The following is a 26,601-nucleotide window of genomic DNA, read 5'->3' on the forward strand; positions in this document are numbered from 1 at the left end:
ATCCCGTCACAAGCAAAACCCAAACTGCTCTCCAGACTCTAGCTGACCTTGAAGCCAATGACCTTGGCGCGCAGCAAAGCTCAGAACCAATTCACTGTAGCTTGCCATGGGGAGAAGGCAGAAGGGGCCCCTGTTTTCATTGTTGTTTCTTTGTTTCTTAAAGTTTCTTAAAACAAAATTTTCTCATCCACTTTATTTCTATTGTGTGTGTGTTTCACGGCACATGTGTGGAGGTCGGGGGGACAACTGTGGGAATGGATTCTTGCCTTTCATCTTGTGAGTTTGGGGACTCAAACTCAATGTTGCTGAGCCTCCTGGCGAGCGTCCTTATCTATTGACCTATCTTTCAGGCCTTGGGAACCCCAACTCTTAGTGATTAGCAGACAGAAGCACAGGTGCCTGCTATGCAGATGAGGGGAAAGCCCAGAGAATTAAGATGGCTAGAGAAAGGAGCTGGGTGGCCACTCTGTAGGAGCTCATCTGGCTAAGTAAGTGACTTAATAGTTGAGATTATAATAATCAAAACTCCCTTTTATTGAGCACCTTGCTTGACGAACTTTCCTAAGCCCCACTCGCAGGGTGCCATTGGATTCCAGTGGTCTGGCTTCTTCTACAAGATCCCCCCTCCTTTGAGCATCGAGGAAACAAGTTGAGTGGTTGAGACACTTGTCCCAGGCCACTACCAAGCAGAGAGGTGTCTCAGTTCCCTAGCTTTGAAACCTGCTTCTGGGGCTGGAGAGATGGCTCAGCGGTTAGTAGCACTGACTGCTCTTCCAGAGGTCTGGAGTTCAACTCCCAGCAACCACAGGGTGGCTCACAACCATCTGTAATGGACCTGATGCCCTCTTCTGGTGTGTCTGAAGACAGTGACAGTGTACTCACATACATAAAATAAAATAAACCTTTTATTTTTTTTTTAAAGAAACCTGTTTCTTTTCCATCACTACAGTACCATACCAATATGTGTATGCATGTATGTGTGTACATGTTTGTGCACTTCCTATGTTCATGCCTGTGTACATAGAAATGCCCTAACCCATCTCACTCCTTTGGAATCCATACAGCCCCATTACATCTTCCTGCTCCACCACCCCCGCCCCCAGGCCAGATCTCTTAGATTCCTAGATCTTGCTTCTGTCTGCTCAAAAGCAGGCTGCCTCGCTCTCCTCTAAGGAGACTCCTTGGATCCTTCAGACAAAGCTCTCTTCTCTGTGTGGCTCTTGGGGTCACAGTGGCACCATCTCTTAGCACTTTTGCTGTCCTTGGATTGGTGGTCCTCACCTAAGGACGAGCATTGTCTGTTCCCCCTGGATCTCCTGGTCAGGGGACATTTGAGCTTCGGCAATGGTGTGGAGGCCGTAAGAGGTCCTGGAAAGTAAAGCCACTCTACTGTCCTTGGCGGCTGAAGGTCACCTTGAAGGACAGCTGGTCTGCACCATGCACATCAGCTGCCCTCTGGGCAGTGGCTGGTCTTTCCATGAGGCTCCTGCAGTGGCTTTTAGGTCCTCTAATTAGGATGGTTGCCCAAATGACCCTTAAGATCCAAGCTTAATGTTCTCATCTGTTCCCAGACAGGTACTTGGTGCTGAAAGGGCATTCTGCAGAGGCTGCTGGGGGACACATTGCAAACAGCCTTTGGCCAGACCACACTGGGCCCACACAGAGCCCCTCAGGGCAGGAACCCTGAGGGAAGCAACGATTCTTCAGTCATCATGAAGGAAAAGGAGAACAGAGATGGAGAAGGCCACAGGTAAGAGTGTTATTGGGAAATTTAGTGGTGCCGGGAGCAGGCTTAGCCCTTGCACAGCTGCTGGCAGACACCCCTGATTATAAAAATAGCGGTTGCTGTCAGGTTGGTAGCACAGGTCAGGGGAGGGAGCGGCTATTCTGCCCTGAGATTCCTCCAGAAAGGGAATCGCTAATGGTCGCTCTCAGGAAACCAAGTCCCTACATCTGGACTTCACTGATCAAAGGCAACAATCTAATTAGGTAATTGTTTCCATAGAAACCCGGGTTTATTAATTATTGCTTTACAAGCTTCCTCGATTGTGCAGAGGAGGGTTTTTGCTGCCCTGTGCTCTGAGCTTGCACTGGTGGGAGCTGGGGGTAGGACTGGGAGTGTTGGAGGAGCTTGGAAATCAATGCCTTCACCTATGGAGGGGCAGGGACCCGGGTGGAGAAGAGCCCTTCCTCAGTATGGGAACAGCTACTGATCATGGCAGGTCAGAGTTCCCTCAAGTGTGTGTGACGCAGAGGACAACCCTAGATATAGTTTCTCAGGAGCTGCCCACCCTTTTTGATGACAAGGTCAGATACTGGCCTGGAACTTGCCAAGTAGGCTAGGTGGGCCAATGAGGGAGCCCCAGGGACCCTCCTGTCTCTGCCTCTCCAGTAACGGGACTACAAGTGAACATGGCTACACCCTACATTTTTAGAATCATGGGTTCCAGGGATTAAACTCAGGGTCTAATGCTTGTAAGAGAAGTACTTTACCAACTGGGCTACCTTCTTCCCGTCCCCGGCCTTTTTCATTTGTTTCTTTATTTTTTAGTTTTTCTTGAGCCAGGGTTTCCCTGTGTAGCTTTCGCTGCCTGGGAACGTACTCTGCAGACCAAGCTGGCCTCGAACTCAGATCTGCCTGCCTCTGCCTCCTGAGTGTTGAGATTAAAAGTGTGTGCCACTGTTCCCAACTCCCCCCCCCCCCCGTTCTCCCCTCCCCTCCCTTCTCCTCTCCTCTCCTCTCTTCTCTTTTCTCTTCCCCTTCCCCTCCCCAGTCTTTCCGAATTTCTTGGAGGCAGTTTCTCATGCTCTTTCTGCCTATACCTGCAAAGTACTGGGATATGGTGCTGGGAATGAAACTCAGGACTCCCGTATTTTAGGAAAGAATTCTACTAACTGGGCTGCATCCCCAGCCCTCCTATTCTTCTCAGGGCTGGCTGTTGTGAGACAAGGGAAGGTTATATGTGTGTGTTTTGTCTGCTTGCCACCCCCATCCCCTACCCCCGTGAAGGAGCATCTCAGGCCGCAAGGCCTTGCTGCTTGCTTTTTCGGCGGGGTCTGAAGCTCTGTGTTCCTTCTGGAAGGGCCAGATAGTTTCCCTTAAAGCCAAAGGCATTCACCCTTGAACAGGTCTGAGGAAGCAGCAGCCCACCTTGCCCTGTGCTTGCTAAAGCTTCCTCTGCTGGGCTGAATTAGGCCATAGAGCAGTGCGCGGTCTGCATTTCCAAAGCTTGTTGACTGTAAAGGTCCCCTTCAGAACTTGACCCCGTGCTGAACAGATGAGGTCATCCATCTTAACCTGGCATCTGAAAGGTTTATAAACAGGAAGTACAGTTTCTTAGCCCTTTAAACCATATCATGTTTACCCTCTGCAAGTCCTTGCATCCCACTCCCAGCATCCTCTGGGCTTTTGTCTCTCATGTTGCCGCAGGCAAGCAGGACACACGCTAGATCCTCTGAACTGATCTTATCTGTTCCTACGTCCAGATAAAAGATTCCTTTGAACCCTGAAGCTGTATCAGTTTACACCTTGGTCATTAGTAGAGCTCAAGGCTCAGCCTGCTGGAGAGGATTCACTCCTTAACCCACAATGGCAGAAGAAAACCTTCACCTTGGAGTACGACAAGGGTCCGGCACTGAGCTAGGCACTGTGTGTGTTCCATTCTCTCTGCCTGTCTCTAAGTGCTTGCATCTCAGAGTGCTACTTTGTGCACACGGAACTCAAGAGGACCATTTGTGGAAGTTGATGTTTTCTTTCGACTATGTGTGTTCTGGGGTTCGAACTGGCAGTAAGCGCCTTCACCCACTGAGCCCTTTTGCCAGCCCTACTGTGAATGTTCTATTTCATTTTGTCCCAGGAGTCCCAGTCTGTAGAATAGTATTTGTGCTAACGTGTGTGTGTGTGTGTGTGTGTGTGTGTGTGTGTTAGTACGAGGTAGTGTTTTTACTATATAGCCCTGTCTGGTCTTGAGCTTGCTATGGTCTACAGCTCATCATCCTCCTGCCTCAGCCTCTGAGGTTCTGGGATTAACAGTGTCTAGTACACTTGACTTTATGTTGGTTTTAAAGACTATAGAGTGTCTGTAACCCACACTGGCTTGGAATTCACAGCAATCCCTTTCCCTCCAGCTCCCAAGTGTTACTGAGAAGATTGGGTTCCCTTCTTGGGTTTTCTTTTTTAAGAGAGAATGGACTTAGAAGAAAACTAGAGGAGATTTTTCTTAAAATTTGAAAGGAAAACTAGGCAAGAAAAACAACTGTAAATCTTAGTAGCTTCCCAGAGGAAGGAGGTGGAGAAGAGGCAGAGAGAAAGCCATGTGGCAGGAAGAAGAGCTTCAGAGAAAGAGTGAAAATGGCTAACACATCGGAGAAAGCATCCTCAGCTCTGGCCAGCATCTGAAGAGCAGAGAGAAAAAGTCGGCAGACCCACAGAACCGAATGGAGGCGCTGTAGCGACTGCACATGCACAGAGGGCAGGAATTCTGGGAAGGAAAAGCACAGTATCCCATTAAAGGGATAGTTATCCCTCTCATCTGTTTAGCACAGCTTAAGGTGAACTAGCTTTCTTGAGAGGCGGTCTCTTAGCCAGGGGATTGGGCAGTCCCACTGGACTAACTCTTAAGGAAGGAGGTGAGGACTTGTCTCCACCAGAGGCAGAGTCTATTCTTTTAATCAGAAGAAATGGCTTTCTCTTAATGGGCCTCCAACGCCACAGAGAAGGATGCTGGGATTTCAGGTATGAGACACCATGTCAAGCTCAGAAAATGGTTGATGCCGCCACTGTAGGAGAGAGCTGAGTGGTTTATTTATAGACTCGTGTTTAATGCTCACACCAGCCCCGTGGCATGGGTTCCCATCACTGTCTCTACTTGACAGATGAGGAATCGAAAGGCTTGGACCAGCTCAGGAGCTCGCCAAGGTCATGCAGGCAGCTGGTGCTAGGATATGACTTTGTCAGGAACTCAGCGGACAGTTCCCGGGCTAACAAAGGAATAAATGAACCTGCAGAGGAGGCTTGGCACCGTCATTCTCCTTGCAGAAGAGGAGAGGAGGCAATGTCCAGTAGGGCCATGTGCTAGAGAAACCATGTTGAGGTTGCAAAAAGAGAGCACCTAGGAGGGGGGCATAGAGGACTTCTGTGGAGGTGGGAGGTTGAGCCACAGCTGTGTGGTCGGCAGAGATGGGGTCATGGCTTCCAGGTGGAGGTAGACTAGAACGCTAAAGCCCCAGATAAGAGACACTTTTGGCTCAAAAGAGGTCCCGATGCCCTACAGTCTTTCTATATTTTAAAGCTTTCCCGGGTCTTATACAATGCCAGGGTGATATCAGGATAGAGTTCCTAGGCTTGTCAGGAGAGATTGATATAATCTAGTTGGTCAAGCACTCAGCAGTAAGCCTGACACAGGTGAATGCTACCTGGTACAGGACAGAAAAAAAGAGCCTCTGCCCCAGGTCCTCGGCCATGCGCATCCCGGAGGACGGCTACTGGCAGGGGACTTCGCTCATTATTAGGAAACCTGAAGTTCAAACACGCAAACAAAATACAAACAAACGGAAGGAGGGGCATTGGGATTTTTTTTTTTTTTGAAGTATTTAAGGTCTGAGTGCTGGGGTGGGTGTGGGTGGGGCCGGGGGGAGGTGTGTGGGCGGGGTCGGGGAGGTGTGTGGGTGTGGCCGGGGGAGGGGTGGGGTGTGGCCTGGGGGAGGGGTGGGGGTGGGGGAAGGGGATCACAAAAGTCAGACCCTTCCCAGGATCCCTACCGAGAAGCGGGATCGCCACAAGGAAATTTACGAAGCTCATCACAGGTGTTCAGTACAAAGCAACCCGCAAATCAAAGGCGAAGCAGCCAACCCAGGACTCACATCCTGTTTGTGCAGGATTTCCTTGAGGTCAGAGACCATCGTGGATACACTGTGGTTCTTCAGTGCACAGGTAAATGTATTCATGAGCTTCCGGCCGCAAGAGGGAAGCACCGTTGGTTACCCAAGAGAACAACAGAAAGTGAGACTCTCAGGTTCTACTATCTAGTGCCAAAGGCTGTGAGGCAGAAAGCCCTGGGAAAGCCTCAGTAGGAAGCCAGGGGGAAGCCTATGCTGCCTCCTAGTGGTAGGAGGTACAAGTCAAATTCTGGGGTCTGAAAGAGAAACCATAACTTGTGTTTCCAAAGATGTCCGCAGCAACATTCCCAAGGCGGTAGGACTTATTCTAGTGGCTCCACGGAGAGGGGAGACCTTTCCCTTGACCCTGTGCTGGGGAGAGGGTGGTTTCTTGTCTTGGCCATGAGACCCAGGGTGAAGTGACACAGGGTGACTTCAGAGGCTGATCTTTCAGGGTCCTTGGACATCCAAACACTACTCTTGGGGTTCATCCCCACAAAGAGCTCTCAAGTGGTCACAGGGTGAGGACTGTCTTGGTTAGTGTGACACAAACTAGAGCCCTTTTGGAAGACAGAAACTGAATTGAGTAATGCCCTCACCGGAATGGCCTGCGGGCAAGCCTGTGATGTGGGAGGACCCAGCTCCTGTGGGTGGTACCACTCCTGGTCTGGTGGTCCAGGGTGCTATAAGAAAGCAGACTGAGCAAGCTCCAAGGAAGAAGCCAGCAATCATTGCTTTCCACAGCCTTGACTTCAGCTCCTGCCCCCAGGTTTCTGCCCTGATTGCCCTGGATTATGGACTACAAACTGTTCATGAGACAGTAGAAATTAGGTCATTTTTTTCCTCCCAGTCCCGTGCTCCCAGAAGTAAGACTTGGACTCAAAATAAATTTAGAGATACCTTGGCCATATAGCTGGGCTCTTCTCTGACTAGACCTTAACTTAAAATAACTCATATGTTCGAATTTACATTCTTCCACATAGCTGGTTATCTGTGCACAGGGTACCACGCATCCAACTTGTCATCTCTGAGTAAATCTCCCACACCTTGTACCATCCCAGAATTCTCTCTGCCTCCCGGATGTCCCATCTTTTATCATACCCCTTCTCATAGGTCATAGGTTCATTTTCCCCCTTCTTCTTTTATTTTTACCTATGTGTGTGTTTGCAATGCATGTACGTGTGTACCATGTGCATACAGTGTCTGCAGAGGCCAGAGGAGGGCATAGATGCCCCAGAAGTGGAGTTGTAGACTACTGGTAGCTTCCTGGGTGCTGGGAATTGAACCCAGGTCTTCCAGAAGAGGAATCAGTGTTCTTAACCACTAAGCTATCTCTGCGGCTCTGACTGTAGGTTCTTTGATGGATAGGTGGTGCGTGCCCAGGATACACGAGATATTCTCTCTACACAAACCTTTCCCTCCCAATTTGCTCTTGGTCATGGTATTTAATCACCACAGTAGAAATCCTAGCTGAGACAAGAACCATGTGGTGAGGAGAGGGGGGGCCTCACGTTGTCAGGTGCCTGCCTCCTTAGACATGTCTACCCAGCTCTATGAGGTTACAACCTCAGGCGAGATTCTGCTGGCTCCCATGGAACAGAAATACACGGCCTAACATTGAGGAACCGTCTCTGGACCTGACACAGCCAACACATGGTGCCACCTGTGCCATCAGTTTCTAAGAAGTGCCTTGCAAATGCAGTCCCCATTCACAACTTCCACAAACCTAGCGAATAATTCAAAACATCATCCCAGGGGCCAGCGAGATGACTCGGTGGCTAACAGCTGGCTGCCCGAACCTGGCAATCTGAGTTCGAATCCCTCGAATTTAAGTGAAGGAGGAAGGAGGGAACTGATTCCCCAAAGCTGTCACGTGATCTCCACATACATACACCTTCATACACATACTACACATGCATTAAACATTATGTATGCATACGTACACGTGCGATAATTAAAATGTGATATTTGAATTATCAACATAAATAGAACTTTAGAAAAGTTAATTTAATTGATTTATTTGAGAGAGTTCACTATGTCGTGCTGGCTAGCTTGGAACTCGGTATGTAGGTCAGGCTGGCCTTGAGTTCACGGAAATCTGCCTGTCTCTTCCTTCTGACTGCTGCGACTGAAAACTGTGCTGTGACAGCACAAATAGAACGTCTGCTCACATCTTCTCTCCTGTCTGATCTTCTTCCCCAGGCTGCGTGAGGAGCCCACGATCCTCACAAACATGTTCAGATGGAGATGCAGGGCAGTGAGGACTTAGGAGTTTGCCTGCTGCTCTCCGATCTTCTGTGGCTATTTTAATCTCAACGATGCTCGGGAATCTGTTAAGACTCTGATCATCCGTCAAAGATGCCCCGATCCACAATGACGATTCCACAGAAGCTTACTAACTCATCAGACCTCCAGGGATGATGGACAGGTGTGGCTGGTGCTTGTCCAGGGACCTTGATCTGTGCTCTCCCCTTAAAATAGCCATTTATGGACCATTTCTGTGAGGGCCCCAATACCTGATGATCATTATAGGAAAATGGGTTTGGAAAGTGTGAACAGGCTCCCAGCTCCCACCATCCCAAAGCTAAGCGTGTTGTCAGAGAACAAAGGAAGCCGATGGCAGAGTCTCCTCCCTTGGCTGTTATAGTCCTGCCTGAGGTGCCCACCAATGCCCTTACACAGCATCTTGATTCAATGACTCGGTTCTGTTACTATAAAGAGCTATGAAATTGCCACCGTGTTGGAACATGGTATTTGGGACACGTTCACAGGTCACAGTTACTCTTTTGGCTCCAGAATAAGCTGTCTCTTTTCTCCTTTCAGGTGTGTGTTTTTTATGTCGACGTGACCAAGCCCTGGTTGAGGCTCCTTCCTGGATGCATCAGCCCCTAGATTCTATAAGTGGAAAGGAAAATTGAACTTGGCAGGCCCCTCAGGAATACTCTGTAGAATAAAAGTGGCCTTTACCTCCCTCTGGGCTGTACCCCAGCACTGCAGCCCACATGCAGGCAGCTCAATTAAAGTCCCTGAGCCCTGGCCCAGAAGGTTCTATTTTTCAGGTGACCGCCCTTGGACATCAATTGCTGGGCTTTTCAAGGTCAGCTAGGCACTGCCTGCTCCCAACATGTCCTCTGGCTCTGTGCCACCGGGGAAGGCCGGCGGCTGAGAACCGCTCACCCCTGTCCCTGCAAGCGAGTCTGTCCACAAAGGTTCTTACTGTCCAGCAGTGCCTGTGGCTCCGGGGCGTCCCTCCGAGTGGCTGGTGTTTGGGATTTGCCCTGAGTCAAACTATTAAACATTACTTGATTTCTTGCATGGGGAAAACAGCTAGCCCCTCCCCTTTCTCGGACTTTCAGCTAAAAGGAGACCCTCACCTCCGATAGCCTTCCTCACGATTGTCTCAAGGGAAGACGGAACAGACTCAAATAAACGTAGGGCTCTCCAACTGTTCGGAGGGAAGGCTGCTATTGTCAGAGAGATGGGCCTTCTCCCCAGGAACCCTGACTTCTTCTAGATCCCATCTGTTGTTGGAATGCTTTCTTGACGGTTAATGTTCAACCGACCTCAACCCCCTTATTAGCAAAAAGAGAGAAAAGCAAACAGAAAAGTTGCACCCATTTCCTCCCAAACGAGGACTCCTGACTCCTCTGAGACTTCACATCCCGGAAGGTCATGCAGGCTGTCTTCTCTGAAGTGGCACTGGCCATCGATGGAGTGAGCCCTGAGGCCCTGGAGCTCTCTGCGTAGCCCCTCCTCTCAATATATGTCCCCACTGTGGCAGCAAGCTCGGGTGACAGCTGTAGTGTGTGGATGTGCAGATGACAGATACGCAGGACACTTGCATATTGAGGACACAGAGGGACCAGTGTGGCCTCTCCTCTTGTTCTTGTCACGATTCCAGCTCCCAGGATCCACTGACAGCACTGGCTACTGGTGTTGTTTAAGCCTTGGCACTGGGTGAGCCATACAGGGAGGATGGGCCTGTCACATCTGTCTTTCCATAGGCTGCTTGGCACATTTTGTATGTGTGGCCAAAGGGACTCTTCAAGGTCACAGCTCCGATAGATTCCAGGGTCCCTCTGTCGTCCCAGGGCTGTGACAGCTTTTATTCTAGGAGGCCTGTGTACTTCTACATCTCCCTCCTCCTCTTTCTCTCTCTTCTTTTCTCTGTCTCTATTTTCCCGAGACTAAGAATTTCTCTAAGTTCTTTTTGCTTTTCAGCTCACCGGTGTCTGGCATGGTGGCCAGCAGTGTATGTGTGACTAACACAGACCACAGAATGGTGTCCTGGGGGCGTCTCTGGGGAGGTTACGGAGATCTCAGACACTCAGGGAGATTGAGGCTCCCTGACAACTGGAAATACCACGGTGGTGCTATGTGGCCCAACTCCAGGGAACCCGTATCACATGAGCCTTGTCTTATTAATGGAACCCCATAGAGTCGGTTAGTGAAGGGGTCCTGATTCTGAGGGATGGTGATCAGGTCTACACACACAGGGAGTCTGCTTCTGTCTTCTCCTTGGGCCTCGTTCCAAGGGATTGAGACTTGGTCACACTTAGCCAGTGATGGCCACATTTGGGACACAGGGCAGAGTGTGTCTACCAGGACAGAGACCACAGGCTGACCCCCTCTCTCTCTCTCTCTCTCTCTCTCTCTCTCTCTCTCTCTCTCCCTTTCTCTCTCTCTCCCTCTCTCTCTCTCTATCCATCCAATCCATCCACCTATCTATCTATTTATTTGATCCATTCATCCATCCATCCATCCATCCATCCATCCATCCATCCATCCATCCAGTCCATCCACCTACCTACCTGTCTACCTACCTACCTACCTACCTACCTACCTACCTACCTACCTACTTACCTCTCTGTCTGTCTGTCTGTCTGTCTGTCTATCTGATCTATCCATCCATCCATCCATCACCCATCCATCCGTCCATCCATCCATCCATCCATCCATCCATCCATCCATCCATCCATCCATCCATCCAGTCCATCCACCTACCTACCTGTCTACCTACCTACTTACCTCTCTATCTGTCTGTCTGTCTATCTATCTATCTATCTATCTATCTATCTATCTATCTATCTATCTATCTATCTATCTATCTATCTGATCTATCCATCCATCTATCCATCCATCCATCATCCATCCATCCATCCATCCATCCATCCATCCATCCATCCATCCATCCATCCATCCATCCATCCATCCAGTCTATCCACCTGTCTGTCTATCTGTCTGTCTGTCCCTGCGGGCGGGATGAAAAGGATGGTGCTTTGGCTCCAGAGGATGTTTGATCACGAGGCAGCCAGCGTGTCATCACCTACCTTGAGAGTCTCTGGAGACCCAGAGGAAGGCTTGGGGGAGGTGGCCTTATCTGAAGGCAGAGGGATGCTTCATTCATTCATTTGTTCATCTTGGTTTGGGCAAACACCAGGCACTGTGTCCTGGGCTGGGAAAACACAGTGGTGTGGGCAACAAACGAGGCCCCAGACTGTCACAGAGCTGGCCACCTGGCTGCCTGAGGCTTGAAAGCGTGACCTTAAATGCATGAGCTGAGGTCAACACCATACGCTAAAGATGGCTTCCAGTTACTTAGATCTCCACTTTGTTCATTTCTGCAGTGGGTATTTCTGGTCTCCGCCCTCCCCCAGCAGAAGTGCCTCTGTTCACTGCAGGGGACAATGAAGTGACCCTGAGTAGAAAGGTTACATTCACCGACATCCCCGGCTATGGACTGGGTGTGAACACCCTCCTGTGGGCAGCTCTGTCCTCCATCATGGAGCTGTGTGTGTGTGAAGAGACTAAAAGGAAAGCCTCCTCCCGCATGCCCCACATGCACCTCGGGATGGGGATGAGGAATCGAAGCTTTGGTATCCATGGAAACACGGATCAAGGAACTGTCCACTCGTTCTTCACATCCCAGAAGCCCCAGGGCTCCGGGCCCCAGTTTCCATGAGTGAGGACATTCGGGATAGCTGTCTCTAGCATGGACAACCATCATCCTGCAGGAGGGGGACCAAGAAGGTGAGGTGAGGAGCTTAGACCTGGTGCCTGGCACGTCTGCGTCTCATTCTCTCTAGAACGAGTCTAACCTGAGAGAAACACGCCCTTACTGTGGAGGGGAGGGAGGTTCCTTGCTTGGTACTGCCCTTCAAGTGTGTGCAAATGTCTCCAACACAGGTAAGAATCTGTTGCTTTGTCTCCTGCTTTCTTCCTCTTCTCCCTCCTCTTCCTCCTCCTCTCCTCCTCCTCCTCTCTTCTTCCTCCTTCTCTCCTCCTCCTCCTCTCCTCTTCCTCCTCTTCTCCTCTTCCTCCTCCTCTCCTCTTCCTCCTCTTCCTCCTCTTCCTCCTCCCCTCTTCCTCCTCTTCTTCCTCCTCCCCTCTTCCTCCTCTCCTCTTCTTCCTCCTCTCCTCTTCCTCCTCTTCCTCCTCTTCTTCCTCCTCTCCTCTTCCTCCTCCTCTCCTCTTCCTCCTCTTCCTCCTCTTCTTCCTCCTCTCCTCTTCCTCCTCTTCCTCCTCTTCTTCCTCCTCTCCTCTTCCTCCTCTTCCTCCTCTTCTTCCTCCTCTCCTCTTCCTCCTCCTCTCCTCTTCCTCCTCTTCCTCCTCTCCTCTTCCTCCTCTTCTTCCTCCTCTTCTTCCTCCTCTCCTCTTCCTCCTCTCCTCTTCCTCCTCTTCTTCCTCCTCTTCTTCCTCCTCTTCTTCCTCCTCTCCTCTTCCTCCTCTTCCTCCTCCTCTCCTCTTCCTCCTCTCCTCTTCCTCCTCCTCTCCTCTTCCTCTTCCTCCTCTTCCTCCTCTCCTCTTCCTCCTCCTCTCCTCTTCCTCCTCTCCTTTTTCTTCTCCTCTCCTCTCCCTCCTCTCCTCTCCTCTTCCTCCTCCTCTTCCTCCTCCTCTCCTCTTCCTCCTCTTCTCTTCCTCCTCCTCTTCCTCCTCCTCTCCTCTTCCTCTTCTCTTCCTCCTCTTCCTCCTCCTCTCCACTTCCTCCTCCTCTCCTCTTCCTCTTCTCTTCCTCCTCTCTACTTCCTCCTCCTCTCTACTTCCTCCTCCTCTCCTCTTCCTCCTCTCCTCTCCTCTTCCTCCTCTCCTCTTCTTCCTCTTCTCTTCCTCCTCCTCTTCCTCCTCTTCCTCCTCTCCTCTTCCTCCTCTCCTCTTCCTCCTCCTCTCCTCTTCCTCCTCTTCTCTTCCTCCTCCTCTTCCTCCTCCTCTCCTCTTCCTCCTCCTCTCCTCTTCCTCTTCTCTTCCTCCTCTCCACTTCCTCCTCCTCTCCTCTTCCTCCTCCTCTCCTCTTCCTCCTCTCCTCTCCTCTTCTTCCTCTTCTCTTCCTCCTCTTCTCTTCCTCTTCCTCTTCCTCCTCTTCCTCCTCCTTCTCTTCCTCCTCTTCCTCCTCCTCTTCTCTTCCTCCTCTTCCTCTTCCTCCTCTTCCTCCTCCTCTTCTCTTCCTCCTCCTCCTCTTCCTCCTCCTCCTCTTCTCTTCCTCCTCCTCCTCTTCCTCCTCCTCCTCTCCTCTTCCTTCTCCTCCTCTTTCTCATTATTAGAATCAAAGGTCCTGCTTGGCTGAACTGTCTTGGAACTCAGTTTATAGCTCACACTGTCCTTCAACTTGTGCTCCCCCGTGCGTCACACTCCAAAGTGTTGAGAATACAGGTACATGCTGTATTGTACCGGTGCTACTGCTGGCCTTCAGATAAGTCTTTAACAGTCCCACCAGAGCAATGGTCTCTAGTGTCCAAGGCAAGTTGTTCCATCCTCCTTTGATCCACCTGCCCAACGTGTGTGGTTTGAATATGAAATGTCCCCTACAGGCTTCTGTGGTTGAACACTCAGTCTCCGTGTGGTAGTGCTGTTTCTGGGGACCTTGTAGAGACTTTGGGATATGTGGCCTACCTGGAGGACTTAGGTCACCAGGGTGGACCTTAGAGGTTATGACGGTGCTCCTGGTTTGGACTCGTCCTATGATGTCTCACTTGTCAGGATGTGAGGATTCCCTGGCATACACTCCCATCCACATGACCTCTGCCCAGCCTTCCTTGCTGTGATGCTCGAAACCAGGGGTTAAAACAGAGCCTTCTTCCCTTAAGTGCCTCTATGAGGTATTTTGTCACAGAGACATAAAAGTACCTAATACAGCCATGGGAATCCTGGCCCTTGCAGAAGTAGAAAGTTAGGCACGGCCCAGCAGAATCACTGTCGGGGCGCTTCCCACAGACATGCTATTCCATATGGCACATAACGTATGGAGGTGGCAAGCCATTGAGTCTTTGAAAACAGTTTGGCTCTAATTGCCATTTTGTAGATGAGGGAGCTCAGGCTCCAGGGACTCCGAAATCCCTACCAAATGCACACAACTGGGTGCAGGCTTTGGATTTGATCCAGGTCACCTAACTGCAGAGCCCTGGCTTAGAGTAGCACTGTGCTACCTCTCCGTCACTGCTGCTGATCCTCTCCGCAGCACTGAGCATGTTTCAGAGGTTTGTACAGCATCTGCAGGCTGGTGACACTGAGTCCTGTTCCCGGGGGGGGGGGGAACTGTTGCTTTCCCGTCTCTAGACAAAACGAGTAGGGCAGTAGGTGTGTTGGTGGCTTTGCTTTGCTGAGCAGGTGCCATGGTCTCCCCATTGAGAGCACCAGGTGGCTAGGAGCTGAGGATGCTGGGAAGAGGCTCATCTTCCTGCGGTGTGTATCGCTGGAGAGCGAGTCAGCAGCACACAGTGGGGAATACACCTGCCTCCCAGATGTTGACTAACTCCTAAACCCATCCTTAATTAACTGGAAATCTCAGAGCTGCGTTCCGAGAACGCCTTCCTCATGGTGTCTTTAGCCTGGAGATTGGAGATTCGTGGCTCAGGCTTAGGACCGAGAAAGGAAGATGGAGGATTTGCTCTGGCAGTCCTCCTGGGAGGTGCTCCACTTACCGGGATAATGGATGAGGAAGGAGACATAAGGAAGACTTTCATTATGGTCAAGACAACCTTCTGAAATCCTAGTGCTGTCTCTCTGTCTCTCTCTCAATCTGTGCATGTTCCTCTGTGTGTGTGTGTGTGTGTGTGTGTGTGTGTGTGTGTGTGTGTCTGTGTGTCTGTGTGTCTGTGTGTCTGTGTGGTTCGAGGAACACCCAGGAAGCCACCAACTCAACAAATGCTTATTTAACACTCCTGGGGCCAGGCCCTAGGATACAGGCTGAGGACCTGCTGATACCTTCAGACATCCTAGAGGCCTCCCAGGAGAACAGAGACACTTCCAAAGAAGTGAGGTGGGGACTAAGTTAATTACAAATGTGGTCGACTCAAGAAGGTCTGGGACAAGGGGACCTCGTAGACGGTGCAGAGTCACAGATGAATCTTTGAGGAGTGACATCTGAGTCAGTAATTGTACAGTGACAAAAATCAACCATGCAGGAGGCTTCAGGAAAAAACCTCCAGGCACAAAGAGAGAGGCAGCTGACGTGTGTGTGTGTGTGTGTGTGTGTGTGTGTGTGTGTGTGTGTGTGTGTGTGTTGGGCAGGGATGTGGTAGAGATCTACAGGAGGTGAATGAATTAGGGAGGTAGGTAGAATGGGCCTGGTGGCTGGGGAAGGAACAAGTACACACTAGCTATGGTGTAGACTAGAATTTGGCAGAACTATAGCCTGCTGACCAAGTCCGGCCCACTGCTTATTTTTATAAATAAAGTTTTATTGAAAGCCAGTCAGACCCGCTTGTTCGCATATGACTTGTGGCTGCTTTGGGGCTATAAAGGCAGAGGCGAAGAGTTACAGGACACTTTACAGCCTGCAGAATCTAAAGTCTTTGTATCCTGGCCTGTTGTATACTTGTGCACAGCTGTGTAGAGCACAGTTCTAGAGTAGTGGTTCTCCTCCATTGGTTGTAGCCCCTTTGGGGTCACAAATCAGATATTCTGCATATTAGCTATTTACATTGTGGTTCGTAAAAGTTGCAAAATTACAGTTATGAAGTAGCAACATAATAATTTTATGGTTGGGGGTCACCACAACATGAGGAACTGCATTAAAGGGTTGCAGCATTAGGAAGGTTGAGAACCATTGCCCTAGGGTCTTACACAGTTGCCCAGTTGTCTGCATTATTTTCAAAGAACACTCTAGGACCAGTGAGGTGACTCAGTGGGTAAGGGCTCTTATCACCAAGCTTGATGGCTTGAGCTTCATCCCTGGTACCCACAGGGTAGAAGGAGAGAACCAACTCCTGCAAGTTGTCCTTTGATCCCATAAATGTGCATAAACATGCCTTCCCATGCAATGACTATATGTAAAAGTAAAATACACAATCATTTTAGATGCACTGTGCTGGGGATTTGGGGGTGTCAGGAGGGTTCCACGGCAACAAGAAGTCCTTGTTCCAGGACGGCTCTTACCCAGGTTTCAGCTCAACCGGGATGTGGATGGATCTGCATGAACTGAGTTTTACAAGGCGCTAGTGACTGGGCAAGGCACATCCCTAAGACTTTCCCAGCATCACCTTTAAAGTAACACTGTATTTCGAACATTTAACTCTAGACTTGGCAAAATGCAGCACTGGATACAAAAGCTGAGGTACTGGATACAATGATATTTCAAGGATGCAAGTCTTCCAGTGAGAGCATGGGGAAGATGACGGGGAAGACTGGGAGGCTAATGGAAGGTGCTTCCAGGCAAGCCCTGTCTCTCCAGTCTTACCCGAAGTCCCAGGGGACTTTGGAGAGTAAGCCAGATCTTAGTGCTCATGGGTACTCATGCTTCCCCAGGGGTCAGCCTTTGGCTGCCAGGAGGAGACATTAATTCCCAGGGGCTTTGGAGTCTCCTGTGAGCAAAGTAACTCCAGAGACCCCACTGGAGATCTTTCTGGAGAGGATCTTCAAGTACAGCCTGTTGGAAAACAGCAGGTGGGTGTGTGCTCCCCCAAAGGAAGCATGTAGGGGTGTGCATACTCAAGATTAAAGGGATTGGGCTGGGGAGAGGGCTTGGTGGGTGAAACCGTTTGCTTTATGAGCATGATGGTGAGTTTGGTCCCCATCGTTCACAGAAGAATTCAGACATGGCCACGTGTGCATACCTGGGTGTGTGTGTATTCAAGGGTATGCATGTGTGTATATTTCTGTGCGTACACACCTGTGTGTGTGTGTGTGTGTGTGTGTGTGTGTGTGCACTCTTGTGTGCCTGAAGACTGTAGGATCATTGGTGATTTCTGGCCAACCATCTTAATTGAAAAAAAAAAAACACACTGTAAGCCCAAGGTTCAATGAGTGAGCCTTTTTTTTTTTTTTTTTGTTCTTTTTTTCGGAGCTGGGGACCGAACCCAGGGCCTTAGCGCTTCCTAGGTAAGCGCTCTACCACTGAGCTAAATCCCCAGCCCCGAGTGAGCCTTTCTTAAGGGAATGAGATGGAGAGTGATAGAAGATAATGTATTGTCCTCTGGCTTCTGTGTATGGGCACACATGCACAAATACAAGTACATACACAACCACAGAACACATGTGCACACACACATGCACACACACGCATGCAAACACACACGAACACACCCTCATCAGGTGGCTACCGCTGACACCATTTCACTGTTGGGGATTTTGAAGCTCAGAGTGACTCATTCACACCAGGAGCTGAGGGGGTGCATATAGCCACTGCTTAGAATAGGACACTGAGGGCCAGGCGTGGTGGCACACACCTTAAATCCCAGCACCCAGGAGGCAGAGAAGGGTGGACCTGTGGGAGCTTGAGTTAGCCTGAGTTACATAGTGAGACCCTATCTCAAGCAAAACAAAACGAAATGAACACCAGGGGTTGTGTCCAGTGGTAGCCAGGACTTCCGCCCTAGGCCCATTTGAATCCCCTCCCCCATTCGGGTCCCCTCCCCCATTCGGATCCTTTCCCCCATTCGGATCCCCTCCTAGTCTCTTACCCTAGCCAACCACTCCCCTCTCCCTCCTTTGGTCATGAAAACCAAAGCCCTCTGCTGCTCCTTGGTGTGCAACAGTCCTGCAGGAAGGCTGGCTGCACTCCACAGATTGTCTTTTAGTGCCTATAATTGCTTAATCAAAAACAAACGAGGGCCGTAAAAACTGGGAGCATGCAAGCGTCCTCTGAATAGTTGTGGACGTTCTCAAAATGCCAAAGTTTGGACAAACACGGCTTCCCTCCTCAAGACTCTCGCGGCTGAGTGTGAGCTAGTCCTTTCCAAGACTGGGTAGGAGATAAAGAATTTCTTCTTTCAGCAGTAATAAATCAAACTCCGTGTACAGTGGGAATTGATTTTTTCCCCCCTCGCTTTTTGCAGAGCCACGGCACTACCAAAGCCACGGCGGGACGTGCGTGCGACAACATGCTTCAGCTCGGCTGCTTCAATTATCGAAATAAGAAATGTCAGGGTTTGATGCAACCCAGCTATCCGGCTATCCAGTGTCCCCATAGCTTTATGTTTAAGCTTTGTGAAGGGGGATGGGAGGATGGCTCAGTGGAAGGGGGATGGGAGGATGGCTCAGTGGAGGGGGGATGGGAGGATGGCTCAGTGGCTATAGTTATTTGCTGCACAAACATGAAGGGCTCAGCTAGGTCATCAGCACTCACAAAAACACTGGGTGTGGAGGTATGCACCTGTGACCCAAGAGCTGGGGTGGGGCGGACGCAGAGAAGACAGGGTGATCCCAGGGCAACAGGAAAGAGTGTAGGCTCAGCTTATCACACCCTGCTAGCTAGCACCCTATTGGCCAGGGAAGTCATATGACTGAATCTGTGGTGAAGGGGCATTGGAGTCCAGGCACTCACTCGTAGGCAGCCATAGCCACAGTATACACATAACATTCCACCTAAGGGAGTCCTGGGTCAGGAGTTCAACCTGCTATGAATGCTGGGTAACATGGCACACACGAGGTCTTGTACCTTCTTCCTTCACCCCACCTCCCTGTTTTAAAAATTAACCTCCAGGCAGTTGTGGGTGCTTCTCAGAGAAGACGCAGGCCAAGCTCACCAAGCTCATCTTGTTGCTTCCGTGTGATGTCAGAATGGTGTGGGGCTCAGGACGTCCCCTTTGAGCTAAGTAGGCAGGCTCGCCACAGTTTGCCCACCACACCATCTTCCAGGCAATGACTGCTCCCGGGTTATTGTAGCACCATCTACTCTCCATAGTGTTTCACCATAAAACCTCAGGAAATGTGGACTGTGGAGATGGCTCCAAAACTTATGTGCCAAAGGTATGCTTACTTGTAACCCAGCATGGGGGACACAGAGATAAAGACCCCTGAGGCTCATGGCTAGCCAGCCTAAAATAATTGGCCAGTTCCAGGCCAAAGGCAGACAGAATATCAAAAAGACAGACAGAAAGATGGCACCTTAAGAACAATCCCTGAGGTTGTCCTCTGACTTACACACACACACACACACACACACACACACACAGATGCACACACAGACACACAGACACATAGACACACAGATCCAGACACAGACCGAGACCCCCCCCCCCACAGACATACACACAGAGAAACACAAAGACACATAGACACACAAAGACACATACACAGACACATACAAACAGACACACACAGACATTTACACAGACACACAGAAACAGACACACATACAGACACACAGACATGGACATACACACAGACACAGACACACAGACACATGCACAGACAAACGTACACACAAACATACACATATAAAGACACACAGAGACACACATACAGACACAGACACACAGTCATACACACACACATAGACACAGAGAGGTACACACACACAAACACAGACACACAGTTATACACACATAGACACACAGATACACACACAAAGACACACAGACACAGAAACACACAGAGACACACATACACAAACAGACACACACACAGACACACAGACATACACACACAGACACACATAGAAACACACGCACACACAGAAGCACAAAGACATGGACACAGACACAAACACACAGAGGCAGACAGACACACAGAGACACAGATACAGACACAGAGACACAGAGACACAGACACAGACACACAGACACACAGACACACACACACACACACACACCCCTCATCTGGTGCCTACCACTAACACCATTTCACTGTTGGGGATTTTGAAACTCAGGGTGACTAAAATTCACACAAGGGTTCAGAGGCAGCGTGTGGAAGGGCTGGGTCTCCAGCTCAGTCCTTGGGTTGGAATTGATTTCTTTTCAGTTACCTTCCAGCCTTTTTCTGCAGGGTTTGGCAGTCAGCTGTCTGCCTTCTGCCATGTCAGATTCTGGGTCCTGGAGAGGCAGTAGTAGCAGCAGGTACGAACTCAAGTTGGGGTTGTCGGGGAGGCGAACATACCCCAATAATGCCACTGTGAATTCTACCCGTGGACACTAAGGGTTGGCATGGGAGAGACAGGCCTCACATGAGCCACAGCCCTCGCTCTGACCTCTACTTTCTAACCCCCCGAGCTCCAGCCAGCAGGCAGAGGCTTAGAGATTCTCAAGTGAGTTTTACAATTATTTCTCCCACTTGGGACAGAATATCTCAAACCCCAATATCCAAATTAAAAGTTAAAGGGATGCTTAACCAAAACCGTGTGCAGAGTGGCGGGCCGAGGCTGACCCTCTGCTGGCAGAGACACAAAAGGTTCCATTCTGGCTTTCTTCCCCTCCGTAAGAAATGAGGCCAAGGCAGTTCCGATAAAGAGATGATGTGTCCTTTCGGCAGTCTTTAAGAAGACATTCAAAGCCCACGAGTCACTTTCTATATTTACAGTACGTACACGGGGGAAGGGAGGTGTAAGGGAGAAACTGGACTGATGTGGCTTAATTTGTGACCCCAGAGTTGTTTCAGATCGCTGTGGGAGCAGACACTGGTCCCATAGTCCGCCTTCTGCTGACTGCACGAGTTTCACTTTTATTTTCACAGGGTCTTGTGCATCGAGGGCTGGCTTCAACCTCTGTCTGTAGCCAAGGGTGACCTTGAGCTCCTTGCCTGCTTCGTGTGGGGCTGAGGCTGGGACCCAGGGCTTTGTGTATGCTATGCAACTCAGGGCTCATTCCTTGGTCCCTGCTGCAGGGTATTTTAATGAGAAGGTGGAGGAAAACCTGACGCTGCAGTAAGGTAGGTCTGCGACAGCAGCAGGAACTCTCTCCTAAACGAACCTGGTGCCATCACAGGAGGCCCAGGGTTGGGCAAATGGTGTTTCTGAAGGTAAGTCAGCAGGAGGTCAAAGTTAGCCTTCCTTAGCTTGTGCTCGATGCATTGCGTTTTCCTTTAAGGAGTGGATCTGGTAGTGAGGGCATAAGGGCGAAGGGGAGATGGGGGTCGGGAGGAGCTAGGTGGGTAGGGAAGAGACTCCCACAGGCCCCACTAGGAGCAGGACTTAGGCTCAGGAGGAGGAGGAGCCAGGGATGTGGCTCATGGGCTAGAGTCTTGCCTAGCTCGGACAGTGCCCTGGGTTTGAGCCTCAGCGTTCTGTAAACTGGGTGAGGTTGTGCACACCCCCCTGATCCTAGCACTTGAGAAGTAGAGGCAGGAAGACCAGAAGTTCGAGGTCATCCTTGGCTTGACACATCACGGGAGACCAGCTTTAGCCACAAAAAGACCCACCTTGCAAAGAAATTAAAATAAATAAAATAAAACAACTCAGAAAGATTTGCCCATGTAGATTTTCATCAGACCCTGGGGGTCCCCAGGAACTTCCTGAGGTCTGGGACAAGCTTGCTATGCACACGAATGAGTGTGCCTACAGAGAGACCAATTCATAGTCACACCTCCCAAGTTCAAGGGGGGAGTCCCAGGCACAATTCTAGACCCAGTCACTTCCTCTCAGTCAGTGGGGGGTAGAGTCCCTGGAGCCTTCAAGGCATCTGCTTCAGTCAAGAGGTGGCTTTGTGTGCCTGCTAACTCTCCCAGCTTCTTCTAAGTGGGTGCATTTTCTGGAACATTCACCCTGCTTAGCTCCAGCTTTTCTTTGTGCTCTTAATTGGAGGCTAAACACCACTTGAGCGATCATTAAAGTACCATTCCAGGAAAGACCCCGTGGAGTCCTGGGCACTGACAGTGTCCGGGCCAGGAAGGGCCTGTCCTCTTGCACCATGCCCCGCAAAGGAGCAATGAGAAGCAGACAGTGGTAATTATGTTAATCCAAGCCTGAGTCTCATTTTCTTCTCTGTAACTTGTGGGAATCTGCGTGGAGACAAGACTCTGCTTAATGAATGTTAACTTTTATGCATGAGAACTTCCCAGGAACCCTGTTCTGTCTTTAAAACAATCCACAACTAGGGGCTGGGAGGATGGCTCAATGGATAAAATTGCTTGCTGATATAAACAGGATGACCGGAATTTGAACCCCAGCATTCATGTGAGAAGCTGGGCGTGGTCACGTGCATGTCTATAATTGTGGGGTGGGAAAGAAGATGGGATGTTGGGGCTTGCTGGCTGCCAGTCTAGCTCCAGGTTCATTGAAAGACCCTGTCTTAGGGGAGTAAGATGGACAGCCACAGAGCAGACAAGTCAATCCCACAAGCTGCTTCCTCGTGCACAAAAGAGAAGGCTGTATTTTGACAGATAGGGAAGGCATCTCATAATCGCACCCATGGGCTCTGGAGTGGTTCCTCGGGAAGGATTCTATAGTAATCTCGGAGCCTCAGGAAAAGGTGCTGTGATTGACTAGTGATGTCTGCCCTGGAAACAAGAGTGGAGGATGGTGCTGAACGAGGAACAGTAAGGACAGTGTGTGGTAGGGATTTATTGCCCAGAGCCAGACTCACCAGTGATCCTTAGATTCAGGACAAACTGGTGGTGTAGATTTCAGTAAAGGGCACAGATCAACCCCAAGCTACCTAATTCAAGTCCCAGAGTTGGAAGAATGACCTTAGGGGAGCATCTTACCTGCTCTGAGCCCTCATGATCTCCACTACAACAACATTGAGAGAGCTGAGGAATTTACTTCAGTGGGCATGGGGACAGAGGAATGAGATGACCTATGAGAAATCTGGGAGCAGCGCCTCAAGCCATTGCTATCTATGTGTCACTGTGAGTTCTGTGTAAGAGGGCGTGATGGTTGATCTTGACTGTTGGCATGACACCATCTAGAGTCACCTAGGAGACTCTGGGCATGTCTCTAAGAAAGGGTTTCGATTAGGCTAATTGGAGTGGGAAGACTCGTCCCAGATGTGAGCAGCATTGCTCCAAAGCCTAGGGTACCAGAGAAACTAGGGAGGAGAAAGGGAGCAGAGGGCCAGCATTCATCCATCCTTCTCTGCCTCCAGACTGTGGATACCATGTGACCAGCCGCCTCCGGCTCCTGCCACTGTGCCTTCCTACAAACTGTGAGCCCAAGTGAACCCTTTCTTCTTCCAGTTTCTCCTGTAGGGTATTTTTGTCACAGTAAAAAGAAAAGTCACGCAGGAAGGTAAAGCCCACAATAGGGAGGTGTGAGGGCTGATATTGCCACTTCACAGGCTCTACGGTCACCTGGGAGACCAGCTTTTTGGGAACACCCATGAGCAATTATCCAGATTGGGCTGCCTGGAGTGGGAGGAGCCAGTGTAACTGTGGGAGGCACTGTCTCGAGGGCCAGGGTGAGTTGAGCACCTGTGCTCATCTCTCTCTGCTTCCTGACCAGCTGACCCAGGCTCCTGCTGTCATGGTTTCCCTGCCATGATGGGCTGTATCCTCCAACTGTGAACCACGACCAGCCTTTCTTTCCTTAAGTTAGAATCTGTCCAATCGTTTTATCACAGCAACAGAGAAGGAACCGAGATAGTGGTTTACAGGGTAGGAGGTTACAGGTCACTGTTTGGAGACATATCACACACATAGTGTACCGGTGTGTGGCCAGGCACAGAAGACTCAGAGGAATGCCCACCAAAATGTTAATGGTGGGATTTAGGTTAAACCCACAATGAGCAGGTGTGCTTTTCCTGAGGCAAGAAAGCTACTAAAGAACACCGAAACGGACTCACGTGTAGTCAAAAAGCATCTCTAGAAAAGGGCCAAAATCTGGGTTACCTCCCCATGTGACACAGGGACTGTTCCCTCCCTGACTGAGCGTCAACGAATCTTGGAGTAGAAATGAACCATGGGGAGCAAAGTCAGGCCTGGTCACTGGCAGTCCTGGCAGATTCAAGTGGTTAATTTCAGGGACAGCTTTGCGATGGGGACCCCCACCTAGATCTCCAATCAATTGTTTTCCCAAGCGCTAATACCCCCTCTACACTGACCTCATGGAGGCCTCTCGTGCAAGCCAGCTCCCTAGACTCGAGGAGGCCTTATCAGTTTCTCTCCGTACGAGAGTAATTAACGACTCAGAGTTAATCAATTCTCCCAGGTTCTGGACTCCTCAGGCTTCACAGAGGGAACGGAAGACAAATGGGGTGCAAGGATTTTACTTTGCCATTTTTTTTTCTCCAAGAAAGGGAATCTTGTCACGGACAGAGAGGGACAGTGCGGCTGCTCCTCAAGGAAGAGGCGAGGAGACAAGTCTACGAGGGGAAGAAAGGCAAGCCCTGAGCTGCTTTATTTTGTTTTTTTGAAACACAGCCTTGCTGTATGCCCGGCTGGCTTCAAAACTTGGAATCTTCCTGCTTCTGTTGTCCAAGTACTGGCATGACAGACGTGAGCCAGCACATCTGGGAAGTTACAGACACTGTATATCCTGATGTGTGTGCGTGTGCATATGTATACCCTCTTCCTCCCCTGCCGTATGTGTGTGTGTGCGCACGCGCGTGCATACATGATGTATGTTGACGTACATGGAAGTCAGAGGAAGAGGTCAGGTGCCTTGCCTGCTCTTTCACTCTCTACCTTATTCACCTCAGACAGTGTCTCTCAGTGAACTGGGAGCTGCACAGGCAGCCAGCAAACCCCAACGATCCAATGTCCCCTGCAGTGCTGGCATTCGGTACATGTGAGGCCATAGCCAGATATTTATGTAGGGGCTAGGGATTAAGCCCAAGTGTCCATGCTTGCCCACTGAGCCATTTCCCCATCCACCCCCAGACACAGACTTTTCGAGGTGCTGTGGTGGCTCCCCTGGAGCCTCAGTGTTTAGATCTGAAATATGGGGAATTGCACATCTCCAGCTACTGTGAATTTATGTCAACAGATGGCATGTGAAGGAACTAGGTGTTTATCCCACTGTGCAGGGAGATCAGGGGACCATGTTTGCCGCCTTCTAACAGTATCCCTTTTGAACAAGGCAGAGGATGCTGTGACTGTGGTAAACCCCATAAGGTGCTGTCCTGACATAGATTAATATAGATTAATGCATTTAATGTACATATATATATTTGTTTTTATTTCAGCTCTGTGTGTGCCTGTATGTCTGTATATGCACCTTATGCATGCAATGCCTGTGGAGGCCAGAAGAGGGCACTGGAACCCTGAAGCTGGAGTTCCAGGTGGTTGTAAGACGCCTGATGTTAGCGCTGGGGAACTGAACCCAGGTTCTACAGAAGAGAAATACGTGTTCTTCACCACTAAACCATTTCTCCATCCCCTGATCCCTATGTTTTAAAGGCGCTCATTGAACTAATGAAATTAATTAATGAAATAATGCTGTACTCAATGTCTCACAAATAGACTAGACAGTCCCCTCTACTCTCCATCAGGTGTCTGCCAGGCAAACCACATGCTCATGATGATCAAGACTGAAATTATGGCTGGGCGCGAGGATGTGTACCTGTAACTCTAGCACTTGGGATGTGGGGTCAGAAGGTCAGACGTTTGGGAGCGACCTTAGTTACAGTGGAGTTCGAGGCTAGCTTGGGCTGCACGGAACAGTTTCGAAGAAGCAAACCAAACCAATAACCCCCAAAGTCCTTCGAGAAACTGTCTTTGTGAGGCTTGGGTTTCATCTAGGTCTGTGGTGATCACCTGTCAGTTGCAACCCCTTTGGGTGGGGGGGGTCACCTTGGAAAATACAGATATTTACATTATGATTCATAATAGTTATGAGATAGCAATGAAAATAATTTTATGGTTGGAGGTCACCACCACCTGGGGAGCTGTGCTAGAGGGTCGCAGCTTAGGAAGGCAGAGAACCCTGCTCTAGGTGGTAGAAAGCCTGCTTAGTGTTTTTATCTGCAGCATCAGGAGGAAGGGAGGGGGGAGGAAGAAGGAAAAAGGGAGGAAGAGGTTGGCATAGGTGTGGTAGCTCAGAAGCCACGAGTCTCTCCCGCTCCCGCTTGCTCTGGGCGGGGTTCACGAGTTTGTTCTACGACACTGTACCATGGAGTCACACAGCCGCCTCCACAGATGAGACACAGGGTGTCCCCACAAAGAGCTCATCTGGCTCTGCGCACTGACCCGAAGGAAGGCAGGACACTGGTATTCTCATAACTGGATAGCTCAGGACGCTGTGACGCAGAGAAGACACATGACTCTTGTGATGGCTAATCTTGGCTCTCAACCAAAACCCACCCTAAATCTGGGCCACACCCTCTGGCGGCAGACACAGAAGAAGGGAGCTGTTGCTTTTTGCCTGCTTGCCCTCACTCTCACAGGCAAGTTCATCTATCCTGCAGCTGGGGCGTTCATACACTGGTGTTAAAACCGACTCTTCAGGAACGCGATGTAGACTGAAGACCAGCAGCTCTCTAGAAATCCTGGGACTGCTAGCTAGTCCCATATTGGGACTGCTGAGGCATCTAGTCTTCTGACGAGTAACTATCACATTCTTGGCTTTTATATTGGGAGATAGCTATTGTTAGAGTATGTGAGCCACAGCCTGAAAGCCACTCTAATTGCACGCATGGACAC

The 26,601-nt window shown here is 50.0% G+C and overlaps 2 protein-coding genes across 5 annotated transcripts in view; one reads left to right on the plus strand and one right to left on the minus strand.

Annotated features, from left to right (window-relative positions):
- The window catches only part of Kazn (kazrin, periplakin interacting protein), a 990,282-nt gene that overhangs the window by 240,469 nt on the left and 723,212 nt on the right, over window positions 1-26,601 (minus strand).
- On the plus strand, window positions 12,013-25,966 carry LOC134487030 (uncharacterized). Its single transcript, XM_063288640.1, has 2 exons — window positions 12,013-20,955; window positions 25,146-25,966. Exon 1 carries the CDS (start codon window positions 12,049-12,051, stop codon window positions 13,633-13,635), a length of 1,587 nt encoding a protein of 528 aa, XP_063144710.1. The 5' UTR covers window positions 12,013-12,048; the 3' UTR covers window positions 13,636-20,955; window positions 25,146-25,966.

The sequence above is a fragment of the Rattus norvegicus genome, chromosome 5, assembly GCF_036323735.1.
Source record: "Rattus norvegicus strain BN/NHsdMcwi chromosome 5, GRCr8, whole genome shotgun sequence".
In the NCBI taxonomy this organism is placed as follows: domain Eukaryota; kingdom Metazoa; phylum Chordata; class Mammalia; order Rodentia; family Muridae; genus Rattus; species Rattus norvegicus.